General features: G+C 32.7%; 1 protein-coding gene across 1 annotated transcript; it reads right to left on the reverse strand.

Moving 5' to 3' along the window:
• Nucleotides 1–13,621: 13,621 nt before the first annotated feature.
• LOC127546983 (olfactory receptor 13G1-like) lies at nucleotides 13,622–14,554 on the reverse strand. Its single transcript, XM_051973852.1, has one exon. The coding sequence runs from the start codon at nucleotides 14,552–14,554 to the stop codon at nucleotides 13,622–13,624; it is 933 nt and encodes a 310-aa protein (XP_051829812.1).
• Between the last annotated feature and the right edge of the window lie 10,308 nt (nucleotides 14,555–24,862).

Genomic DNA, 24,862 nt, shown 5'->3' on the forward strand with positions numbered 1-24,862 from the left:
GAAGGTATAAATAACCCTGGAAGAAAAACAAAAATGCAAGCAGTTTATATTCATTTCCCAGTGTTCTTTCTTTGGGTGTAGCTGCTTCTGCTCATCCTTGATCAATTGAAACTGAATTAGATCTCTTTGTCAAACAAATCTACTTCCATCAGAATACATCCTCATACAGTATCGTTGCTGAGGTATATAATGATCTCCTGGTTCTGCTCATTTCACTTAGCATCAGTTCATTTAAGTCTCACCAGTCCTCTCTGTATTCATCCTGCTGGTCATTCCTCACAGAAAAATAATATTTCATAACATTCATATACCACAATTTACTCAACCATTCTCCAATTGATGGGCATCTATTCATTTTCCAGCTTCTATCCACTACAAACGAGCTGCCACAAACATTTTGGCACATACAGGTCCCTTTCCCTTCTTTAGTATCTCTTTGGGGTATAAGCCCAGTAGAAACACTGCTGGATCGAAGGGTATGCACAGTTTGATAACTTTTTGAGCATAGTTCCAAATTGCTCTCCAGAATGGCTGGATGTTTTCACAATTCCACCAACAATGTATCAGTGTCCCTGTTTTCCCACATCCCCTCCAACATTCTGCATTATCTTTCCCTATTATTCTAGCCAATCTGACACGTGTGTAGTGATATCTCTGAGTTGACTTAATTTGAATTTCTCTGATTAATAATGATTTGGAGCATATTTTCATATGGTTATAAATAGTTTTAATTTCTTCATCTGAGAATTGTCTGTTCATATCCTTTGACCATTTATCAATTGGAGAATGCCTTGATTTCTTATAACTTAAAGTCAATTCTCTATATATTTTGGAAATGAGGCCTTTATCAGAACCTTTGACTGTAAAAATGTTTTCCCAATTTATTGTTTCCCTTCTAATCTTGTCTGCATTAGTTTTGTTTGTACAACAACTTTTCAATTTGATATAATCAAAATTTCCTATTTTGTAGTCAATAGTGATTTCTAGTTCTTCTTTGGTCATAAATTCCTTCCTCTTCCACAGGTCTGAGAGGTAAACTATCCTGTGCTCCTATTTATTTATACTATCATTCTTTATGCCTAGGTCATGAAGCTATTTTGACTTTATCTTGGTGTATGGTGTTAAGTATGGGTCAATGCCTACTTTCTGCCATACTAATTTCCAATTTTCCCAGCAATTTTTGTCAAATAATGCATTCTTATCCCCAAAACTGGGGTCTTTAGGTTTGTCAAACACTAGATTATTAAAGTTATTGACTGTTTTGTCCTTTGAATCTCACCTATTCCATTGATGAACTCGTCTATTTCTTAGCCAATACCAGATGGTTTTAATAACTGTTGCTTTATAATATAATTTTAGATCTGGTACAGCTAAGCCACCTTTATTTGATTTTTTTCATTAATTCCCTTGAAATTCTTGACCTTTTGTTTTTCCATATGAACTTTATTGTTATTTTTTCTATGTCATCAAAATAGTTTTTTTGGGAGTCTGATTGGTATAGTGCTAAATAAATAGATTAGTTTAGGTAGTATTGTCATCTTTATTATATTTGCTCCCCCAATCCAAGAGCATTTAATATTTTTCCAGTTGGTTAGATCAGACTTAATTTGTGTGGAAAGTGTTTCGTAGTTTTGCTCATAAAATTTCCGATTTTCCCTTGGCAGATAGATTCCTAAATATTTTATACAATCAGTAGTTACTTTAAATGGAAGTTCTCTTTGTAACTCCAACTATTGGGTTTTGTTAGTGATATGTAAGAATGATGATGACTTATGTGGATTTATGTTGTATCCTGAAACCTTGCTAAAAGTGTGGGTTGTTTCTAATAACTTTTTAGTAGAATTTCTGGGGTTCTCTAAGTATACCATCATATCATCAGCAAAGAGTGATAATTTGGTTTCTTCATTGCCTAGTCTTATTCCTTTAATCTCTTTCTCAACTCTTATTGCCAACGCTAGCATTTCTAATATATAATATTAAATAGTAATGGTGATAGTGGGCAACCTTGTTTCACTCCTGATCTTATTGGGAATGGTTGCAGTTTGTCCCCATTACATATGATGCTTACTGCTGGTTTTAAATAGATGCTACTGATTATTTTAAGGAAAAGTCTATTTATTCCTATAATCTCAAGAGTTTTTCATAGGAATGGATGTTGGATTTTATCAAATGCTTTTTCTGCATCATTTGAGATGATCATATGGTTTTTGTTAATTTGATTATTAATATGGCCAATTATACTGATAGTTTTCCTAACATTGAACTAGCCCTGCATTCCTGGTATAAATCCTACTTGATCGTAGTGTATTATCCTGGGGATGATTTTCTGTAGTCTTTTTGTTAATATCTTATTTAAGATTTTAGCATCAATATTCATTAGGGAGATTGGTCTATAATTTTATTTCTTTGTTTTCAACCTACCTGGTTTAGGTATCAGTACCATGTCTGTGTCATAAAAGGAATTTGGTAGGACTCCTTCATTCCCTATTTTTTCAAATAGTTTATAAAGCATTGGGGCTAATTGTTCTTTGAATGTTTGATAGAATTCACATGTAAATCCATCTGGTCCTGGGGATTTTTTTTTAGGGAGTTGATTAATAGCTTGTTCTTTTTCTTTTTCTGAAATGGGACTATTTAAGCAATTTACTTCCTCCTCTGATAATCTGGGAAGCTTGTATTTTTGGAGGTAGTCATCCATTTTGCTTAGATTTTCAAATTTATTGGCATAAAGTTGGGCAAAGTAACCCCTTATTATTTCTTTAATTTCCTCTTCATTGGTGGAAAGTTCTCCCTTTTCATTTTTAAGACTACTAATTTTATTTTCCTCTCTCCTTTTTCTAATCAGATTTACCAAAGGTTTATCAATTTTATTGTTTTTTTCATAAAACCAACTATTAGTTTTATTTATTAGTTCAATAGTTTTTTTTTTACTTTCCATATTTTTAATTTCTCCTTTTAATTTTAGAATTTCAAGTTTAGTAATTGATAGGGGGTTTAAGTTGCAAGTTTAAGTTCATTGATCTTCTCTTTCTCTATTTTATTCAAGTAAGCCTCTAAGGATATAAAATTTCCCCTTATTACTGCTTTGGCTGCATCCCATAAATTTTGGTATGATGTCTTACCACTGTAATTAACTTGAGTGAAATTATTAATTGTGTCTATAATTTGCTGTTTCACCCAATCATTCTTTAAGATGAGATTATTTAGTTTCCAATTACTTTTTGGTCTATTTACACCTAACTTTTTGTTGAATGTAGTTTTTACTGCATCATGATCTGAAAAGAAAGCATTTACTGTTTCTGCCTCTCTGCATTTAATTTTGAGGTCTTTATGTCCTAATATATGGTCAATTTTTGTGTAGGTTCCACGAACTGCTGAGAAGAAAGTATACTTTCTGTCACCATTCAATTTTCTCCAGAGATCTATCATACCTAATTTTTCTAATATTCTATTTACCTCTTTAATTTCTTTCTTATTTGTTTTGTGATTTGATTTATCTAAATCTGAAAGTGCAAGATTGAGATCTCCCACTATTATAGTTTTGCTGTCTATTTCTTCTCACAACTCTCTTAATTTCTCCTTTAGAAAGTTCATATATTTTTAAAATAAAAAGCTTTATAAAAAAGAAAAGAAGAAAAAGAAATTATGCTAATAATGAGTGCATCAAGAAAAAAGCCCTAGAATTAAATGTATTTACAAGTTAATTCTATGAAACCTTTAACCATTAATTAATTCCAATATTAAATAAATTATCTAACTTTTTGATGAAACAAATGCAATACTGGTACAGAAACGGAGAAGAACAAAAAGAGAGAAAGACAATTATAAACCAATTTCATAAATGAATTGGACACAAAATCCTAAATAAAATACAAACTATTACAACAACATGTTGCAAATAGTATATATTATGATCAAGTGGTAGTTATATCAAAATTCAGAGATGTTTTGACATAGTGGAAACTTAAAAATAATTGATTATGTAAATAATAAAAAATGAATCCTATGATTATGTAAGATATATATCAGATATATGTGAAGAAAAAGCTTTTGATAAAATACAACATTCATTTAAATTAAACAAAAAATAGTTGAAAATATTGGTATAAACGGATGTTTCCTTAAATTGATAAAAAAGAATTTATTTAAAGCCATCTGCAAGTATCATTTATAATGATAATCTAGATGCCTTTCCAGTAAAATCAGTTATGAAACAAGAATGCTCATTGTCACCAATATTATTCAGTATTGTAATAGAAATTTTAGAAATAGCATTAAGAGAAGAAAAATAAATAAAAGGAATCAGAATCAGGAATGAAGTAATAAAATTATCTCTTTTTGTAACTGATAAGATGAAATACTTGGAATATCCCAAAGACTCAATGAAAAAGTTAGTTGAAACAATTTTAACAAAGCAGAAGGATATAAAGTAAATCTACATAAATGATCAGCATTCTCATTTTATATATATATATATATATATATTATATATATATATATATATATATATATATATATATATATATATATATATATATAATCACCAAAATCTTCACAAAGAGATAGTAAGGAGGCAGAATCAAAATAAGAGAGTAAAAGTAGGGACTTGCTTGTACTCTCCCAGAAACCCCTCCATATACCTTTTAAATAATGATGCTTAATGAATTATAGAGCAACAGAATCTACAAAAGACAGTGTGAAACAATGTTCTCGCCCAAGACAACATAAAAGCTCAACAGAAAAGGTCTGTTCCATCAGGGTGAGAGTAAAACACAATCTATTATGGGCCATCCCAGCAGTGATCTCTTCCCAGTAAAGCAGGAACCATGGCAGCAGTGGCAATTTTCAGAACTTTCAGATCACAGATGCCAAAGACAACTTAGAAAGTCAGCATGAATTATCTCTTTCACTGGAGTAAGAGTGGAGTGCAGCCCAGAGCAATCTGTTCAAGCAAACCCCTAACCAAACTAGGAACAGGCTATGGGAGTTACTGAATCAGTAGCAGCAGTGCTTGCATCTAGAACTTCCAACCAATAATTATAAAGGTTCTGAACACTAGTTAGAAGGAGATTACAGGTTTTATTTTGCTAGTACTGAGGCCTGACTCGGATGCTTCGGCAATACTCAGAACTGAATGGCAATGGAGAGAAGGAGAACTAGCACACTGGAGCTTGCAGTTACAATGGAGCATTGCATAAAGGGCAGAAAAGAGTGCTTATAATCACTCACACATCAGAGCACAGGACACAAAAATAATAAGCATGTCTGTTTAGATTACACCACTTTGGAAGAATTGAAGATTGATAGATCCCTAAAAGTACATCTGAAAACAGAGGCAGAAAACCCTGATGTTAGGGATAGGACACATTCCATCCTAGTTTATCAAAAATTACAAGTCAAGTAATATGTTGATAAAATGAGCAAATAATAGAAAAAATTTTGACCATTGAAAGTTACTATGGTAACAAGGAAGGTCAAGATACACATTCAGAAGATAACAAAGCCAAAGCCCCTATATCTAAAGCCTCTAAGAAAAATATGAATTGATCTCAGGCCATGAAAGAGCTCAAATAGGACTTTAAAAATCAATAAAAAAAGGTAGAACAAAAATTGAATAGAGAAATGAGAATGATTCAAGAAAATTATGAAAAAAGTCAACAAAGGTAAGTCTATGAGGAGAAGAATGTTTTAAAAGCATATTTAGCCAAATGGAAAGAACAGGAACAAATATTCACTGAATAAAAAAAAAATTCTATCTGTTACAAAGTTCTGGCCCATATTGATGGATTTATGTGTACCCCCTCAGAAACCCCCTATGTTTTAAAACAAAAGAAAGGGGGAGATGTTGGAATCCTTACTAACTGCTAAGTAATTAGAGTTGATCTAATCTTACAAGAAGTTGTTTTGGCCAGAACCTGAAACAAGGTACTAAGTAGAACTAATCAAGACAAGGCTTGTGTTCCCACCTTTACTCATTGGACTCCACAAGTATGCTAGCTTCAAAAAGTACACTTTCTACGCCACACCTTAAAAGCTCTTTGGGCCAGAGAGCACTATGGGAGAAAACCCATAATCCCATTCTCTCAGAAGGTTCACATATAAGGCGAGGCAGCCATTCCAGAATACACATTTTTTCCTCTTGGCTGGCTGATCGCGCTAGACTCAAGAGAAACGACTCTGCTGCAGAGAACACTTTTGACGGACTTCAGTGGAGCTACGCCAGAAGCCCTCTCTCCGCGGCAAATTGGTGGCTGGGCCCCCCAGAAGGAGATAAGAGAGATCTTCCATCTCTGTTGGAGGCAGAAGAAGGCAGAGGCAGAGGCTGAAGGACAGAACCTTTGGATTTGGAGACATCCGAAGGGCTCTAAGCCTCTAAACCGGCTGTCCTCTGAGAACAAACTCCAACATTTTGAACTCTTAACACAATGTGAAATCATTTATCCGAAAAACAACTGACCTGGAAATTAGGTCCAGAAAAGATCATTTAAAAATTACTAAACTGTCAGAAATCCATAATAAAAAAAGGACATCAAGAAATTATCAAGGAAAACTGACTCTGATATTCTAGAACCAAAGGATAAAATAGAGAGGGACAGAGGGCACATATGTAAGTTGAGTTTGAAGACATGTTAATTAAATGGAAATCAAAATAATAAAATTAAGAGGTGAGAGAGGAAATGATCTAAAGATATGAAGTTTTCAGATGAAGTAATCAAAGAGATATGGAATATGAAAAAATATTTTATTCACTTTTTCTACTAGAGAAAAACAAATTAAAACAATCTCAAGATACTATCTCATATGTATTAGTTTGCCTAGTAGTACAGAAAATTTCAGAAAAAGGAAAATATTGGAGGGGATATGAGAAAAAATAAGATATTAACACATGGTTGATAAAGCTGTGAAATGATTCAATCACTCTGCAGAGCAATTTACACAAAGAGATATAAAACAATGCAAACTCTTTGACCTAGCAGTACCTCTACTAGATCTGTATCTCCAGAGTTTTTTAATAAAAGAAAAATAATCTATATGTTCTGAAATGTTTATAGCAGTTCTTTTGTCAGAGCAAAAAACTGGAAATTGAGAAGAGGCCCATCAATTAAGGAATGGCTGAATAAATTGTGGTATGTGATTATGCTGGAATACTATTTTGCAAAAAGAAATAATGGATGCTTTCCCAAAAACCTGGACTTACATGAGCTGATGCTAAATGAAATGTACTCTGTATAAAGTAATAACAGTATTAATAAGTTTATTATCTGTGAATCACTTAATCTCAGCAATGCAATGATTCAAAACAATTCAGAAGGACTCCTGAGAAGTCTATCCCCAGGGAAAGAATTTATGGTGTCTGAATATAGGTTAAAGCACATTTCTTTTACTTTATGTGGGATTTTTTTTGGTTCATGTTTTCTTTGACAAATGACTATTATGCAAATGTTTTATGTGACTACACCTGTATAACCTGTCTTCTCCATGAATTGGTGAAAGCTAGGAGAGGAAAAGGGAAATTTAAAATTTAAAGTTTTAAAAACAAATGTTAACAATTATCTTTTCATGTAACTGGGGGGGAAATAAAATACTAATTTTTAAAAAAGAAACGAAGAAAGTCAATCATTCTTCAGGTATTCAAAATTGTAGAATAAAGGGCAGTTGTCCTCAGAAGAATGAGTGCTTAAATCATAAGCTTCCTCTATTTTCATTTGCATTTTATCATTTTCTAGTCATTTTAGTGCATAAATTGCATAAGCATTTTATATGTCTTTTCACTTGTGAGTTCATAGCAATAACTGCATTATGCTATTTTTGGAGACAATTGGTTTGTGCATGAACGGTTGAATGCAGGACCATAATCAGTCAATGAGAATTTGAAGAAACGTTAGAATTTGTATTCCCCCTTGTTTTAATAATTCACTGGGTGACAGAATCAAAAAAGTTCTCTTCAGATTTATACTTTTGACATAGGGCAAGATTAAAGCATTTTTCTTCTATTAAAAGAATGCTTTCTATAACCAAAATGGCAAATAATAAAATATTACCAAGAATCAAGAAAAAATTTATTTAAAATTTTGTAGCAGATAATTTAATGGGTGATAATATTTACATGGTTTTATTAGTGATACTCATTGTTGGGAAAGTCACTGCAGTCAATTCATCTTTTTCCCTGGCAATATAGAGATGTTACAGCATAATTATAAAATATTGAGCATATGCTTAAATAGTTTTGCTGTATTTTTAAAATTTATTCTCTTGTTTTGGTTGCATTTGCGTATGTTTCCAGTAATAGTGGAACAATGTTGCCATTTTCTTTGATACTCTAAAAGTCTCACAGCAAAGTTCTATTTTGAAGCTGTCATATCCAGGAGCTTCTTTTAAATCAATTTTATTTCACTTGGTTCTAATTTAGAAAGAGTGACATTTTTATAAGATTCAAAGTATAAAGAAAACAAAATATGGAAGATAAAACAGAATAATTTTAATTGTAAAAAGAGAGAATCATATCATAGGTGTCTAAATGATGAACATTAATAACATAAAAATTATATTTTTCACACACTTGACCAGATCTATAAACAGTAGAGCAACAAATATCGGGATAATTCACTTATCACCAAGTTGTTGGTCTATCTGGGTCTTTTAAAAATTAATTTGGTTTTAGAGCATTTAGATAATAGACTGCCTGCAATAAATAATTCTGGCTAGATCCTAATTACCATGGTTTATTTCTTTCAGAAACTTGGACAAGGAAGAAAATGGTGTTTGTTTTTTTTTGTTTGTTTGTTTCTACTTGAATAATTGATGTTGCCATCACTGATGCATATTGCTCATTTTCTCACACTAAATACTCATTTAAATGGTAAATATTGATTAAAGAACTACTTTGAGTGAATAAATCATTTTGACTTTTATAAATACCCAAATTAATTTCAAATGGTCATTGAAGGAAGACTCTATTTGCAAACATAAAAGGAACTGATAAATATATATAAAAGTTTGTGTCTAATTGTAGTCATCTCTCAGAAGGATGGGGGAAAAAGGATGGGAAAGAAAGTCAAATTAACTTTTTTGTATATTTAAAAAATAGCAAATTTTATATAATAGATTTGCAGTTTCCTACAAAGTATCTTTTCAAAAGTACTAGTATGGTAAAAATTCTTTTTTTTTTAGTTCTTACAGAATAAATAATTTTTAAAATTAAAATTAAAAATAGAGGCAGAAAAGGGTTTCATGTAAGATTTTCTTATCTAATATTGCTTTTGTTGTTTCCTTTGCAAGGGCCTACTTGACCTACATGGTTCAAGATTATGGTTTTATGCTCTATTGTGATAGACTAGAAAATATAGTTGTTTAGGGAAAGAGCAATATTAACTCTAGTCTGAGCTGCTCAATCTAGGAAGTTAATGGTAGTTTCCTAACAATTTAGAAAAAAAAGTTTCCTTTATCTTCATCTTTGTTCCCTTCCCTTTAAAGTAAAGGGGCTTCAGTTGATGAAATCCAATACCCATTCATATCAAAAAACACTAGTGGGTATATCAAATAAATGGACTGGAACAGTAGCATCTATTTAAAACCATCAACAAGCACCATATGTAAGGAGACAAAATAGAACCATTCCCAATAAGATCAGGAGTGAGACAAGGCTGCCCACTATCACCATTACTATTCAGTATTGTAGTAAAAATGTTAGCTTTGACAATAAGAGAAGAAAAAGAGATTAAAGGAATTAGAGTAGGTCATAAGGAATCCAAATTATCACACTTTGCAGATGATATGATGGTATTCTTATAGGACCCCAGAGTATCAATTTTTAAAATTCTAGAAACAATTCACAACTTTATCAAAGTTGCACGATACAAAATAAAACCACATAAATTATCAGCATTTTAATATATTACCAACAAAGTCCAGAAGCAAGACATACAAAGAGAAATTCCATTCAAAATAATTGTTGATAATATAAAATATTTAGGAATTCATCTGCCAAGAGAAAATCAGGAACTATATGAACACAACTACAAAACACTTTCCAAACAAATAAAGTCAGATCTAATCAGTTGGAAAAATATCAAGTGCTCATGGGTAGGCCAAGCAAATATAATAAAAATGACAATACCACCTAAATAAATTTATTTATTTAGTGCCTTACCAATAAAACTCCCAAGAAATTATTTTTAATAGCTAGAAAAAAAATAACAAAGTTCATCCAGAAAAACAAAAGATCAAGAATTTCAAGAGAATTAATAAAAAACATATCAATGGAGGTGACCTACCTATGCAAGACCTAAAACTATATTATAAAGCAGTGGTCATCAAAACCATTTGGTATTGGTTAAGAAAATAGAGTAGTTGATCAGTGGAATAAGTTAGGTTCACAGGACAAAAATAGTCAATAACTATAGCAATTTACTATTTGACAAGCCCAAAGATTTCAGCTTGGGATAAGAACTCACTATTTAACAAAAACTGCAGGGAAAATTGAAAACTAGCATGGGAGAAACTAGGCATTGACCCACACCTATCACCATATACCAAGATAAGGTCAAAATGGGCTCATGATTAAGACATAAATAGAGATATTATAAGCAAATTAGAAGTATATAGGATAGTTTATCTTTCAGATCTATGGAAAAGAAAGGAATTTGTGACCAAAGAAGAACTGGAACTCACAACTGAAAACCAAATAGATAATTTTGATTATATTAAGCTAAATTTTTTTTGTACAAACAAAACTAATGTAGACAAGATTAGAAGGGAAGGAATAAATTGGGAAAACATTTTTACATCTAAGGATTATGAGAAAGACCTCATTTCTAAAATATATAGAGAATTGACTCAAATTTATAAGAATTCAAGCAATTCTCCAATTGATAAATGGTCAAAGGATATGAACAGGCAATTTTCAGATGAAGAAATTAAAACGATTCCTAGTCATATGAAAAGATGCACTAAATCACTATTAATCAGAAAAATGAAAATTAAGACAACTCTGAGATACTGCTTCTCAGATTGGCTAAAATGACATGAAAAGATAATAAATTTTGGAGGAGATGTGGGAAAACTGGGACACTAATACATTGTTGGTGGAATTGTGAATGGGTCTATCCATTCTGGAGAGCACTTTGAAATTATCCTCAAAAAAATTATCAAACTGTTCATACCCTTTGATCCAGCAGTGTTTCTACTGGGCCTATATCCCAAAGAGATCTTAAAGAAGGCAAAGGGACCCACATGTGCAAAACTGTTTGTGACAGCCCTTTTTGTAATGTCAAGAAAATGAAAATTGAGTGAGAGAATGGCTGAATAAGTTATGGTATATGAATGTTATGGAATATTATTGTTCCATAAGAAATTATCACCAGAATTATTTTGAAGAGACCTAGAGAGACTTACATGAACGGATGCTAAGTGTAATGAACAGAATCAGGAGATCATTGTACATGGCAACAGCAATATTATATGATAATCAATTCTGATAGACGTGACTTTTTTCAACAATGAGATTATTGAAGCCATTTTGAATGATCTTGAGATGAAGAGAGCTATCTACACCCAGAGAGTGGGAACTGAGTAGGGATCACAACATAACATTCTCCCTCTTTTTGTTGTTGTTTGCTTGCATTTTGTTTTCTTGCTCATTTTCTTTCCTTTTTTATCTGATTTTTCTTCTGCAGGGAGATAACTGTATAAATATGTTCATGTAAGTTGGATTTAACATATATTTAATGTGTATATCATATATTAGATTGTTTGCTTTCTAGAGAAGGGGTGGAGGAAAGGAATGGAGAATTTGGAACTCAAGGTTTTGCAAGGATCAATGTTGAAAAATAATCTGTGTTTATCTTTGGAAAATTAAAAGCTTTAATAAAAAAAATAAAGGATGTTCACTCAATGATACTAAAACCAATTCTATCCTCTTTACAATCAGATTAGAATTACTCTCCTTTGGTCTCCTTCAAAATAATGAAGGAAGGAAGAATATTTCCACAGGTGTCCTTTGCATTACTGACTGGGAATGCATTAATTATATTGTTAGTATAGGTAACTCCTAGTTGAGGAATTTCCCTTTACCAATACAGGTCAGAACTTTCATTGCAACACAAACAGTTGCCATCTTAGGGCATGAAAAGGTAAGTGATTTATCCAAAGACACAAAGACAATATATCTCAGAGAATGACTTGACCCCGAGCCTTCCTAGCTTTGAGGTACACTTTCTCTATTTTTGTTTTTGTTCTTATTTTTTAGTAACAAAAGACAGAATAGATTTTTGATTTCATGCATTTCTAAAAAGTTCAAATACAAAGTTATTAGACAAATGAGGAGTGGAAAATTATGATACATGAGGAAAAAAATTGAAAGAAACATCTAAAAGATTTAAATTGTCTTTTTGAGAGACTAGTTGAGAGAGAGAAACCCTAATATGTGTCAGGAAGTATGTTAAATACTTGGGATACAAAGAAAAGTAGAAGAATCTGTTCTCAACAAGCTCACACTAGAATGAGGAGATAATAAGCAAAAAATATGCACAAATTATAGACAACATATAGGGGAAACAACCAAAAAAAGAAAGTTATTGGAATTAAGGGAATCTGGAAACACTTCCTATAGAAAATGAGAGCTTAGCTACTTCAAGTTCCTTTGTTGCTGCCTCTCTGCAACATATGTCTGTATGTCTTTGCTCTCTGATGGATTATTTTTCCCTTCCCCTCAAAGATTGCCCTATATCACAATACCTACTTATAATGAGCTTACCATCCACTAAAAAAAAAAGTTTTTTTTTTACATGAACAGTCTAAGCATCTTTTTTTGAATTCTACTTAGTATTTTACAACTAGTCTTATTAAATGTTACAGTGTTAATAAATTGATAACGACCTGATCCATTGCCCTTCTCAAGAAGATCAGCATTTTAAGATGGAAGGAGAAAGAAAGAAAAGAATGAAGGAAGGGGAAGGGGGAGGAAGGAAGGGAAACCGGGAGAAAGGGAGGGAAAGAGGGAAAAAAAGAAGGAAGGAAGGTAAAAAGAAAGGAAGGAAGGAAAAGAGGGAGGAAGGGGGAAGAGAGGAAAGAAGGAGATGGAGGAAGGGATTGAGAAAAGGGAGGGAGGAAGGGAGGGAAAAGAGGGTGGAATATAAAAGTCTACATGGAAAGAAAGTTGGAAGAGCATAAAAAGGCAATTCAATGACATCTGAAAAATGTTGTCTGTTATACCTTTATCCTCTTAATAGGGTTTAACAAATAAATGTAAGAATTTTTACAAATTAAATATTCAAGTTCATCTCTGTACTATATATTATTCTTAGAAAAGATTTAAAAGTTTTATTTTATTTTAATACTTTAATACTGTAAAACTTAAAAGTTTTATTTTATTAAAAGAAATAATGGAAAAGAAAGTACCAAAGAAAGCTCTAAGAAAATTACGTCTCCAAATATCAGGAAATGGAAGGCTGAATTTCTATAAGTGTCCAGAAGAACAACAATATTTTTGAAAGTCAAAAAAGTATGTCTTGGATTAGAAAACTTTGTAACATCAATAATGATCAGTCATTAGAACAAAGCCAGGATTATTGGAAGGACATTTGAAGATTTTTCTCATTCAGAGATTCAGCATTTGGAAGACTCAACATCTCTTGAAGAAAGAGAACACTTTCTTCAGTCCCACTTTGACATCTTTGTTCCTCAAGGTGTAAATGAGAGGGTTGAGGGTGGGAGCCACTGAAGTGTATATCACAGACACAACTTTATCTTTATCTAATGAGTAGCTGGAAGGTGGCCGGATGTAGGTATAAATTACAGTGCTGTAATACACACTGACCACAATGAGGTGGGAAGAACAGGTAGAGAAAGCTCTCTTTTTGCCCTCAGTGCTGCGGATTTTCAGTATGTTGGAGATAATGCAGGCATAGGAGAGCATCGTGATCATGAAATTCCCCATACCTAGAAATACATCTGCTATGAAAACCATAATTTCATTAATATAGGTAGGACTACAAGAGAGCTTCAGTAGAGGAGGGAACTCACAGAAAAAGTGATTAATTACATTAGAGTGGCAGAAAGACAATCGAAGCATAAGGCTGCTACAAATGCTGCTATTGAGGTTGCTGATTGACCAAACTCCAGCAGCTAACAGCATACAAACCCTCTTGCTCATCATGGTACTATAGCGGAGAGGATGGCAGATGGCTACATACCGGTCATAAGCCATGGCTGTGAAAAGCAGCACCTCAGCCCCTAAGGACCAAGTGAAGAAATACATTTGTGCCATGCAACCTGAATAGGATATGGTCTTTCTGCCCAGTATGTTTTCAAGCAGTTTGGGTACAATTGTAGAGGTGCACAAGATATCAATCAATCCTAAACTGACCAGAAAGAAGTACATAGGTGTGTGCAGTGTGGGATTAAAACTGATTGTAACAAAGATGAGGATGTTCCCTGAGAGTGCCACTGTGTAAAGAGAGAGGAAAAAGACAAAGAACAAGGACTGGAGGTGAGAGGCTTCTGAGAATCCTTTCACAAAGAACTCAGTCACCAGTGTCTGATTCATCCATGCCATTGGGTAGAATAAACTTGGCTATGTCCTTGATATTCCACTCACCTTTCAATTTAATTATGGCCTAGTAAAAAAAAAAAAGAAAGAAAAAATGAGCATTATATTATATATAATATTATAATTATATGTATGTGTACATGAGTATATATGCGTGTACAAATGCATATTAAATTATACTTTCCAAGTTTGTTTTCAATGAGAACAAAATTGACCTTCATTAGTATCAGATGTTTTCTGATTTACATCCCACTTCTACCATCCCCTAATGTGGGATCATCAGTATCGTCTCTCTCTAAATCTTAGTTTTTTTATCTGTTAAATGAAAATTATATTAAATATTTATCTCCTAGCATTGTTTTTAGAACAAAATTAGATAATGAATGGGGGAAAATGTTTCAAACTGTGAAGTGTCATATACATACAAATCATAATTAGCTATTTCATATTGTTTATAGGGCTTAATTATTTCGTGTTGAATAATATAATAAAAGGAGACTCATGTCAAAAATAAATTTTAGATGTCATAAATCAAAATTGAGATATTGTTGGCCAATTCAGTGAAAGCCAGACTATTTTGGTTTTAAGGCATGGTTAAGTAACTCCATTTGAATTCCAGTTGGCATTATGAGAGTGTTTTTCCAGTGCTATATTTCATGAAATCATACATGAAACAAGATGTTTTCTCATTCAGAGGTTCAGCATTTGGAAGGCTCAACACTCTTGAAGAAAGAGAACACTTTCTTCAGTCCTACTTTGACATCTTTGTTTGTGACAATCAATTGTTTCTGTTATGACCAGAAACTTTATCTATTGTCTTCTCCCAAACTCATTGTTTTGGAGTTGGTAAAAGAGGCTGTTTTTGCCTCATTTATTTTTACCTAGTTTTAATCTCTAATTAGTATTGGTTCAGACAAACTGAGTCCTGGGAAAAATCTTAGCTTAAAAAGACCAAGATCTCCCATTATATCCAGGGCCATCTCTAGTCATCCTGATCTATATCTTAGCACTAGACCCAGATGGCTCTGGAGTAAAGACTGAGGTTGCCTCATTAAATCAGGTTTATTTGCAGTTCATGATTTTGGATGTCATTATCCTCTTTGAAGACAAGAGACAAATGGTAATTTGTGAAGAATAATAGCTATCCTCTTGGGAATCCACTGGTCAGTTCCAGTTAGGCTATGCTACTCTTTTCTCCCTTCCTTCCTTCTTTCTCCTTTTTCCCCCCCATCTTTCTCCCTCCATCCCTCTGCCCATTTCTAAGTCCATATAGAAAATCATACCCTTCCTTCTGCACAAAGGATTATAAATTTTAATATTATAAAACCTCACAAGATATCTTGGGCTTTGAGGGCTAGATCTTTTTTCCCTTACTTACTTATTTATTCTATCATTTAATTACATGATAATGAATGAAGCATAGTAGAGCTCAATGGTTCTCAAAGTGTGGTCTGAAGAAACTTATTATTTCCCAAGGTCTATTAGAGTGTCTTCAAAATCAAAACCATTTTCATAACACATTACATTCAGAAACAAACATACAAAGTTAGCTATTTTCTATCAAGTCAGACATTAAAGAGAATTACAAAAATCTATAAGACAAAGCCACAATCTTTATTACTTTTTTAAATGTTAATTTTCATAAAATGTCATTTGCAGTAATAAAATGGGTGTATTATTAAGTATAGTAAAGAATTTAAAAAGTTTGAGAACTTTTTAACTGCTAGTATGGTTTATAAAGTCTTAAAGTATAAAGATCTGTGTTCACTTTTGCCTTTGATATTTAGTAGTTATGAACTGAAGTAAACTACAACCTCTCTGAATTTCAGACAATTCTTTTTCATTTCCCTATGGGGCTAAATAGATGTTTAGTCTGCATTCAGTATGCCACCAAAAAAATCACAAAACTTTGACCAATTGATGGGCTCTGCTTCCCCAACAGTCCATGGAATTATCTGTTCCAATACTCTCCTGCTACCAGAGTATAATAAGGCATGCCATTTGGCAAAGACATGCCTAAGAGAATAGAAAAGTCCCCAAAAGATTCTGTTAAGGATAGAGCTCCTAATGACCTTGGATCACTGAGTCATCATCATTATTCATTATTCTCTTTTTTTCATACAAACTGAAACAGTCATTTGCCTCAGGAATTATTATTTGACCCTGGGTTATGGGACATTTTAATCAATGATTTGGGAAAAGGTTTTGATGGCATGCTTGATACATTTGCCTCTGACATCAAAGTTGGTAGGAATTACAGTCAACATTCATAAAATCTTGACAAGATAGAATATTGGACTACACTGAAAAAAATTAAATCATTAAGTCTTACAACTAACCTCAAAAAATCAGCTTCGTAAGTACAAGATGGAGAGTTGTGGTTAGACATCATTGTAGTTTTATGGAACTGTATTCTCAAGGCAAATCAGTGATATTATGGAGAACCAATAAAGCTAAGGGTGCATTGACAAACATAACGTCTAGACTAAAGAAAAGATAGGATTGCTACAGTCTGCCATGTTTTGACAACAGGAAATCACATAAGCTGTTGAAGGGTAATGAGTAAATAATATAACAGTGAGATAGTCAGCAAATATTGAATAAGCACTGCTCTATACCAGATATCACACTAAAGTACCAGGGAAACAACAAAAAAGTAAGAATACAGTCCCTGCCCTCCAAGAACTATATGCTATATGGTAACTCTATGCTAACAACTATGTACATACAGGGATGTGTATCTCTTGTAAATGAAAAGTAATAAAAGAAAGAAAAGCATCAATCAGTATTTGGAGGAGGTGGAGGAGGAAGGAAAGGTTTCTTGCAAATGATAGAATTTGAAATTAGTTTTATAACCCAAAGAAAGAACCCTGGGAAATGAATATAAACTGCTTGCATTTTTATTTTTCTTCCCAGGTTATTTATACCTTCTGAATCCAATTCTCCCTGTGCAACAAGAGAACTGTTCGGTTCTGCACACATATATTATATCTAGGATATGCTGTAACCTATTTAACATATAAAGGACTGCTTGCCATCTGGGGGAGGAGGTGGAGGGAGGGAGGGGGAAAATCAGAACAGAAGTGAGTGCAAGGGATAATGCTGTAAAAAATTACTCTGGCATGGGTGCTGTCAATAAAAAGTTAAAAAAAAAAGAAATGAGTTTTATATGATGTATACCCTATATGTGACTGCTTGCCATCTCAAAGAGAGGAGAGGAGAAGGAGAGAGGGACCAGGGGATAGATTATGGAAATCAAAACTTTAAAAAACAAAATATTTTAAAATGTTTTAATGTTAATATATATATATATATATATAATATCATATGTAGTATATTTTATTATGTTATAATTGAATATCATATATATGTTATTATTTCTAAAAAGAAAAGAAATGAGTATCTTGAAGAAAGCCCAGGAGACCAGGAGGCAAAAGTCAGGAAGGGGCCCATTCCAGGCATGAAGATGAAAAGGATTAATTTAATAGATGTGGGTTGTGTTTAATCTGGAGAAGTGAAGTCCTGAGGAATGGGAAGAGGGCAGAGGGGATGATTACTTGCATTAGAGGGATTACATTTGTTCTACTTAAAACAGAAGAGGAATGATGAGAAGTTGTGAAGATTTGTGCTCAATTTATAGGAAATCTTTTTAATCATAAAATGGAATCCTATTCCTTTAAAGTGGGTCTTCCTTCTTTAGATATCTTTAAGCAAAGTCATTTGGTAGGTATGATGTACCAATGATCACTATTTAGGTGTGGGTTGGACTAAATGACCTCTGAATTTCTTTCCAACTCCAATTCATCTCTGGAAAGCCCTTTGAAATTAATTGCAGAAGGACTATTTGTTTGAGGCTGCCATATTATTAATTCTTATGAAGAACAATAGTAAGAGCAAGCTAATCCATATTCCTCATTAAATTCTTAATAAGATGGAACCAGATAATCCATTTATCCCCCATGTTTTCATCATTTCTAAAGCATAAAAATTTTTCCAACTTACTCTTTCTCTCAGGCTATTTTTTTATCTCTTGCAATAACAGATGCAAGGCTGAAATGTATTGTAAACCTCATAAATCCGTTATTACTCAGTGAAAAAATTGAAGCCTATAGATATTAAGTAACTTACCCAAAGTCATATAAGTAGCTTTTAATAGAACAAAAATTTGAATCCAGATTCTCTGACTCCAAATCCAGAACTCTGTCCATAATACTGCTATTTCTTCATACTGGCCTGTTCCTCCTTGCTTGTTCCTTGCAAATGAAAAAAAGATGATCAAGTTTAAGGAATACAAATTTCCTATTTTAGACCCAAAATACAATTATCCAACATTGCATTCAATAGGACTTTATTTTTATACACAAGCAGCATATAGAATTAATATATTTTTAAAAAGAAATATCTTATACCAGGCAGGGAGAAAAAAGACTCTTTCTTACTCATTCTCTGGCTTTATTTAGACAAGGAGCTTTCTCCACTCCTAATAAATGAACTGCCAGCCTATTACCTAAAAGTATTTAGTGAGCATTTGACCCATGGGCAAAACAAAATTAGTTGGAAGGATAAGAACTTAGCAATGCATGTGTAAAGGACATTTGGGATATCACATCAAAATTGATATACATTGGGTCCTAAAGGAACAATTAAGGCAGATTGACTGCCCTGATTACCTAGAACCAGGTGCATTTCCTGAAACCCATTTATGTATCTGAGATGGTTCATAAAAAGTTACCAGCAATTCAGGTGGTTTTAATAATACTGGTACTATATCCAATCATTAATTAAGAACAGAAAATTGTTTGCATTTGTTAAAGCTTCTGACCTGGTGTCCAAGAATATACAAAGTGGTAGTAGACAAGTATCTGACTGTACCCCACATATAGTACAGGGCAGCTACGTGATACAATGGGTAGAGGGCTGAGTCAGAAAGATCCAAGTTTGAATCCTGCCTCAGATGTGACCTCTGTGCAAGTCACATAATTTCTTTCTGCCTCAATTTTTCCATCTATGTAATGGACATAACAATAATACTTGCCTTTTAAAGTCATAATGAGAATAAAATTGGTTAATACTTGTAAAGCTCCTCGTACAACACAAAAAAATTTGAGTACATGTATACACACACACACACATATATGTTAGCTATTAGTTATTGGGGGCGGGGGGATTGGTCACAATGACTGAAATGAAAGGTCATCAATAATATAATCATCCTGAGTGATTCTTTTACTGAATTGTCAAATTCAGTGAGGCCAAAAGACTAGCTGTCTAACTAATTAACACAGGATGATTGATACAGCTGTGCTTGGAAACAGTTCTTGGATGCTGTTAGTAAAGCTATAAATGTTATTCTAGGAACAATAGAAATGATATATAAAATGATATCTCAAAGTTGTTTTTAATTTGCATTTCCTTAAGCAATAATGATTTGGAGCAATTTTTCACATGGGTATGAATTATTTTGATTTCTTCACTGAAAAACTGCTTGTTGATTTGTCATTTGGTAAAAGAATCATATTCTTATAAATTTGACAAAGTTTTTTATACATTTGATTTGAGATCTTAATCTCTTTATAAAATTCCCTCATCCCAATTTTCAGCTTTTCTTCTGATCTTAGCTACATCCTTTAATTTGTACAATCATTTTTTAATATAATTGAAATTATAGATGTTATACCTCACCCTCCTCTCTTTTGTTTTTTCTTCATAAATTGTTTACCTAGGTCTGATAAGTAATGTGTTCCATATTCTTCTAAATTCTGTATAATATCTCTTTATCTAACGTCATGCACCAATTTTGACCTTACGTTAGCAAATTCTGTAAAAGAGTAGTCTATACTCAATTTTTGCCATACTGCTTTCTAGTTTTCCCAATACTTTTTTTTTTACCAAATAATGAATTTTTATCCCCCAAAATTATCTTTAAACTTGCAAAATACAAGGCTACTATATTTATTTGCTGCTGTAAATTTCATGTTTATTCCATGCCATTAATCTACCTTTCTATTTCTTAGTACCAGATAGTTATGATAATTACTGCTAAACTTCCTTAAAATAATCAATAGCATCTATTTAAAACCAGCAGTAAGCATCATATGTAACGGGGACAAACTGCAACCATTACCAATAAGATCAGGAGTAAAACAAGGTTGCCCACTATCACCATTACTATTTAATATTGTATTAGAAATTCTAGCTTTGGCGATAAGAGTTGAGAAAGAGATTAAAGGAATAAGAATAGGCAATGAGGAAACCAAATTATCACTCTTTGCTGATGATATGATGGTATACTTAGAGAACCCCAGAGACTCTACCAAAAAGTATTAGAAATAATCCACACCTTCAGCAAAGTTGCAGGATACAAAATAAACTCACTTAAGTCATCAGCATTCTTATATATCACTAACAAAACCCAACAGTTAGAGTTACAAAAATAAATTCCACTTAAAGTAACTACTGATTGTATAAAATATTTAGGAATCTATCTGCCAAGGGAAAATCAGAAACTTTATGAGCAAAACTACAAAACACTTTCCACACAAATTAAGTCTGATCTAAATATTAGATTAGATTAGATTAGATAGACCAGCTGGAAAAATATTAAATGCTCTTGGAGTGGGTGAGCAAATATAATAAAGATGACAATACTACCTAAATTAATCTATTTATTTAGGGCTATACCAATCAGACTCCCCAAAAACTACTTTGATGAACTAGAAAAAATAACAACAAAGTTCATATGGAAAAACAAAAGGTCAAGAATTTCAAGGGAATTAATGAAAAAAAAAAATCAAATGAAAGTGGCCTAGCTGTACCAGATCTAAAATTATATTATAAAGCAGCAGTTACTAAAACCTTCTAAGAAATAGACTAGTTGATCAATGGAATAGGTTAGGTTCAAAGGACAAAACAGCCAATAACTTTAATAATATAGTGTTTGACAAACCCAAAGACAGCCGTTTCTGGGATAAAAATGCATTATTTGACAAAATTTGCTGGGAAAATTGGAAATCAGTATAGCAGAAACTAGGCATTGACCCACACTTAACACCGTACACCAAGATAAGGTCAAAATGGGTTCATGACCTAGGCATAAAGAATGAGATTATAAATAAATTGGAAGAACATAGAATAGTTTACCTCTCAGACCTGTGGAAGAGGGAGGAATTTATGATCAAAGAAGAACTAGAGGTCACTATTGACCACAAAATAGAAAATTTTGATTATATCAAATTGAAAAGTTTTTGTACAAACAAAACAAATACAGACAAGATTAGAAGGGAAACAATAAGCTGGGAAAACATTTTTACTATCAAAGGTTCTGATAAAGGCCTCATTTCCAAAATATATAGAGAATTGACTCTAATCTATAAGAAATCAAACCATTCTCCAATTGATAAATGGTCAAAGGATATGAACAGACAATTCTCAGAAAAAGAAATTGAAACTATTTATAGACATATGAAAATATGCTCCAAATCATTATTAATCAGAGAAATTCAGATTAAGACAACTCTGAGAGACCACTACACACCTGTCAAATTGGCTAGAATTACAGTGAAAGATAATGTGGAATGTTGGAGGGGATGTGGGAAAACAGGGACACTGATACATTGTTGGTGGAATTGTGAACATATCCAGCCATTCTGGAGAGCAATTTGGAACTATGCTCAAAAAGTTATCAAACTGTGCATACCCTTCGATCCAGAAGTGTTTTTCTACTGGGCTTATACCCCAAAGAGATACTAACGAAGGGAAAAAGACCTGTATGTGCCAAAATGTTTGTGGCAGCCCTGTTTGTAGTGGCTAGAAGCTGGAAAATGAAAGGATGCCCATCAATTGGAAAATGATTGAGTAAATTGTGGTATATGAATGTTATGGAATATTATTGTTCTGTAAGGAATGACCAGCAGGATGAATACAGAGAGGACTGGCGAGACTTACAAGAACTGATACTAAGTGAAACGAGCAGAACCAGGAGATCATTATATACCTCAACTACGATACTATTTGAGGATGTATTCTGATGGAAGTGGATCTCTTTGATAAAGAGAGCTTTAATTGATCAAAGATGGACAGAAGCAGCTACACCCAAAGAAAGAACACTGGGAAATGAATATAAACTGCTTGCATTTTTGTTTTTCTTCCCTGGTTATTTCTACCTTCTGAATTCAATTCTCCCTGTGCAACAAGAAAACTGTTCGGTTCTGCACACATATATTGTATCTAGGATATACTGTAACCTATTCAACATGTAAAGGACTGCTTGCCATCTCGGGGAGGGGGTAGAGGGAGGATGGGGAAAAATCGGAACAGAAGTGAATGCAAGGGATAATGCTGTAAAAAATTACCCTGGCATGGGTTCTATCAATAAAAAGTTATATTTAAAAAAAGATAATTACTGCTAAACTCTCCCTCTTTTACTTTTTTTATTAGTTCCTTTGATAAGCTTAATTTTTTATTCTTTTGTCAGTAAATTTTTTATTCTTCCAAATGTATTTTGTTATTTTTTTGTCAGTAAAATGATTTTAGTCATTAAATTGAGGTAGCATTGAGTAAATAAATTAGACAAAATGATCATTTATATTACGTTGTTGTTTATTATTTTTCTGTGTGCCCATGAACAATTACAATTTCTTCATTTACATCTGATTTACATCTGATTGTATTTATATATAAAAGGGTTTTTTTAATATTTATTTTTATATATTTCTCAGGTTTGTTCTGATAGGCATATTTCCAAATAATTTCTACTGTCTAGAGTTATTTTAAATCAAGTATCTGTTGCTATGTCTTCCTGCAGGGTTATATTTGCAATACTTATTAATGCTGATAATTTATGTGGACTTACTTTGTATCCTGCTATTTTGTTAAAATCATTAACCATACTATTTTAATAAAATTTAAGTTACATTATACTCTATATTCTATATGTATTCAAAAATTCATGATTCCATACTTTTCATACATTTTTCATGTATGATACTTGATACTTGTAAAGCTCCTTTACAAGCTTCCATACATTTTTCAAAGGTTTCAAAATCTCATCCTGCCATTTAGAAGCCAAATGATCTTTATGAATTTATTTAATTCCATTGCATTCTATTCAATTTTTCAAAATGAAAATAGATATAACAGTATCTTTCCAAAGAAGGGATTTTTTGGCATCAAATAGAATAACAAGGGAAAATGGCTATTTGAGTGTCAGATATTAATTTTATTATTTCTAATTCTCATCTACTGAATTTTATAGGAAGTTTTCTTTTAAATATTCTCTGTCAGCTCTGTGATTTTAGGGCATTAAATCTATTAAAGCAGCATTCTCACCTAATACAAAAGTATCCTGTTTGATGGTCAAAGATTAGTTATACTTGTTTGTAATCAAAAACCTGAAAGGATCAAATTGACATTCTGGTCCAGTGTTAAACTATCTCAGAGGACAAAGAATTTTTCCCAATGGTTTGGTAATTACATTCCAACAGAAATGTAAATTTTCTGAGAACAAGAAGCATTTCATTTTTTTTTGTCTTTCCTCAGTGTCCAGCAAAGTTCCTATAACATGGGAAGTCTTTAATAAATGCTTTGCATTAATAATCCGAGGTGGGAGGCTATAATGGAAACTAGATGCTGATTTTCACTTCATGGAATTGGCCTTTGAAAAGTAGAGTAAGTATGAAGCTTCAGGAGCAGAAATATAAAAGCAGAGATACAGAGCAAAAAGGGGAGAATTGAAATGGGTTCCTTGGGTGGAGAAATCTATTTATCTTCAGGGACCCTCCAACAGGAGAATAAAAGAACCACATGGCCTCAAAGATAGTAAAGAACAGAGAATGTGGTCCCACATAAAGGGTAAAAATCAAGTACTAAGCCTCATGGCTTTGAAGATAGAAGAAATTTATGAAAAATTCTAAGGATCTAAATCAAACCTCCATCAGAGAAAAATAGGTATTCTGGGCAATGGCAATTTCTCTCATAAATATCTGAGATTAACATGTATGAAACAGAATCATTGTTTTTCTCCCATTCTGAACTTTCTATTGAAAGGTCACTGTTGAAGACATGCTCCAATCTCAGAAGTCCACAGCCTTATTACCACCATTTATTATTCACTCTCTCTCTTTCTAATTCCACAACCCTAATTCTGACTCTCATATATGTTCCCTTCTCTTTACTCACATATTCATTATCTAGTTAACATCAATTCCTAGTCCATGGCCCTCATTATCTCTCATTTGAACTATTGAAATAGCCTTCCAATTCATCTTCTTTGTCTCAAGCCATCAGTCCAATCCATCCTCAACTCAATTGCTCAAG

The sequence above is a fragment of the Antechinus flavipes genome, chromosome 2 (genome assembly GCF_016432865.1).
Source record: "Antechinus flavipes isolate AdamAnt ecotype Samford, QLD, Australia chromosome 2, AdamAnt_v2, whole genome shotgun sequence".
NCBI lineage: Eukaryota > Metazoa > Chordata > Mammalia > Dasyuromorphia > Dasyuridae > Antechinus > Antechinus flavipes.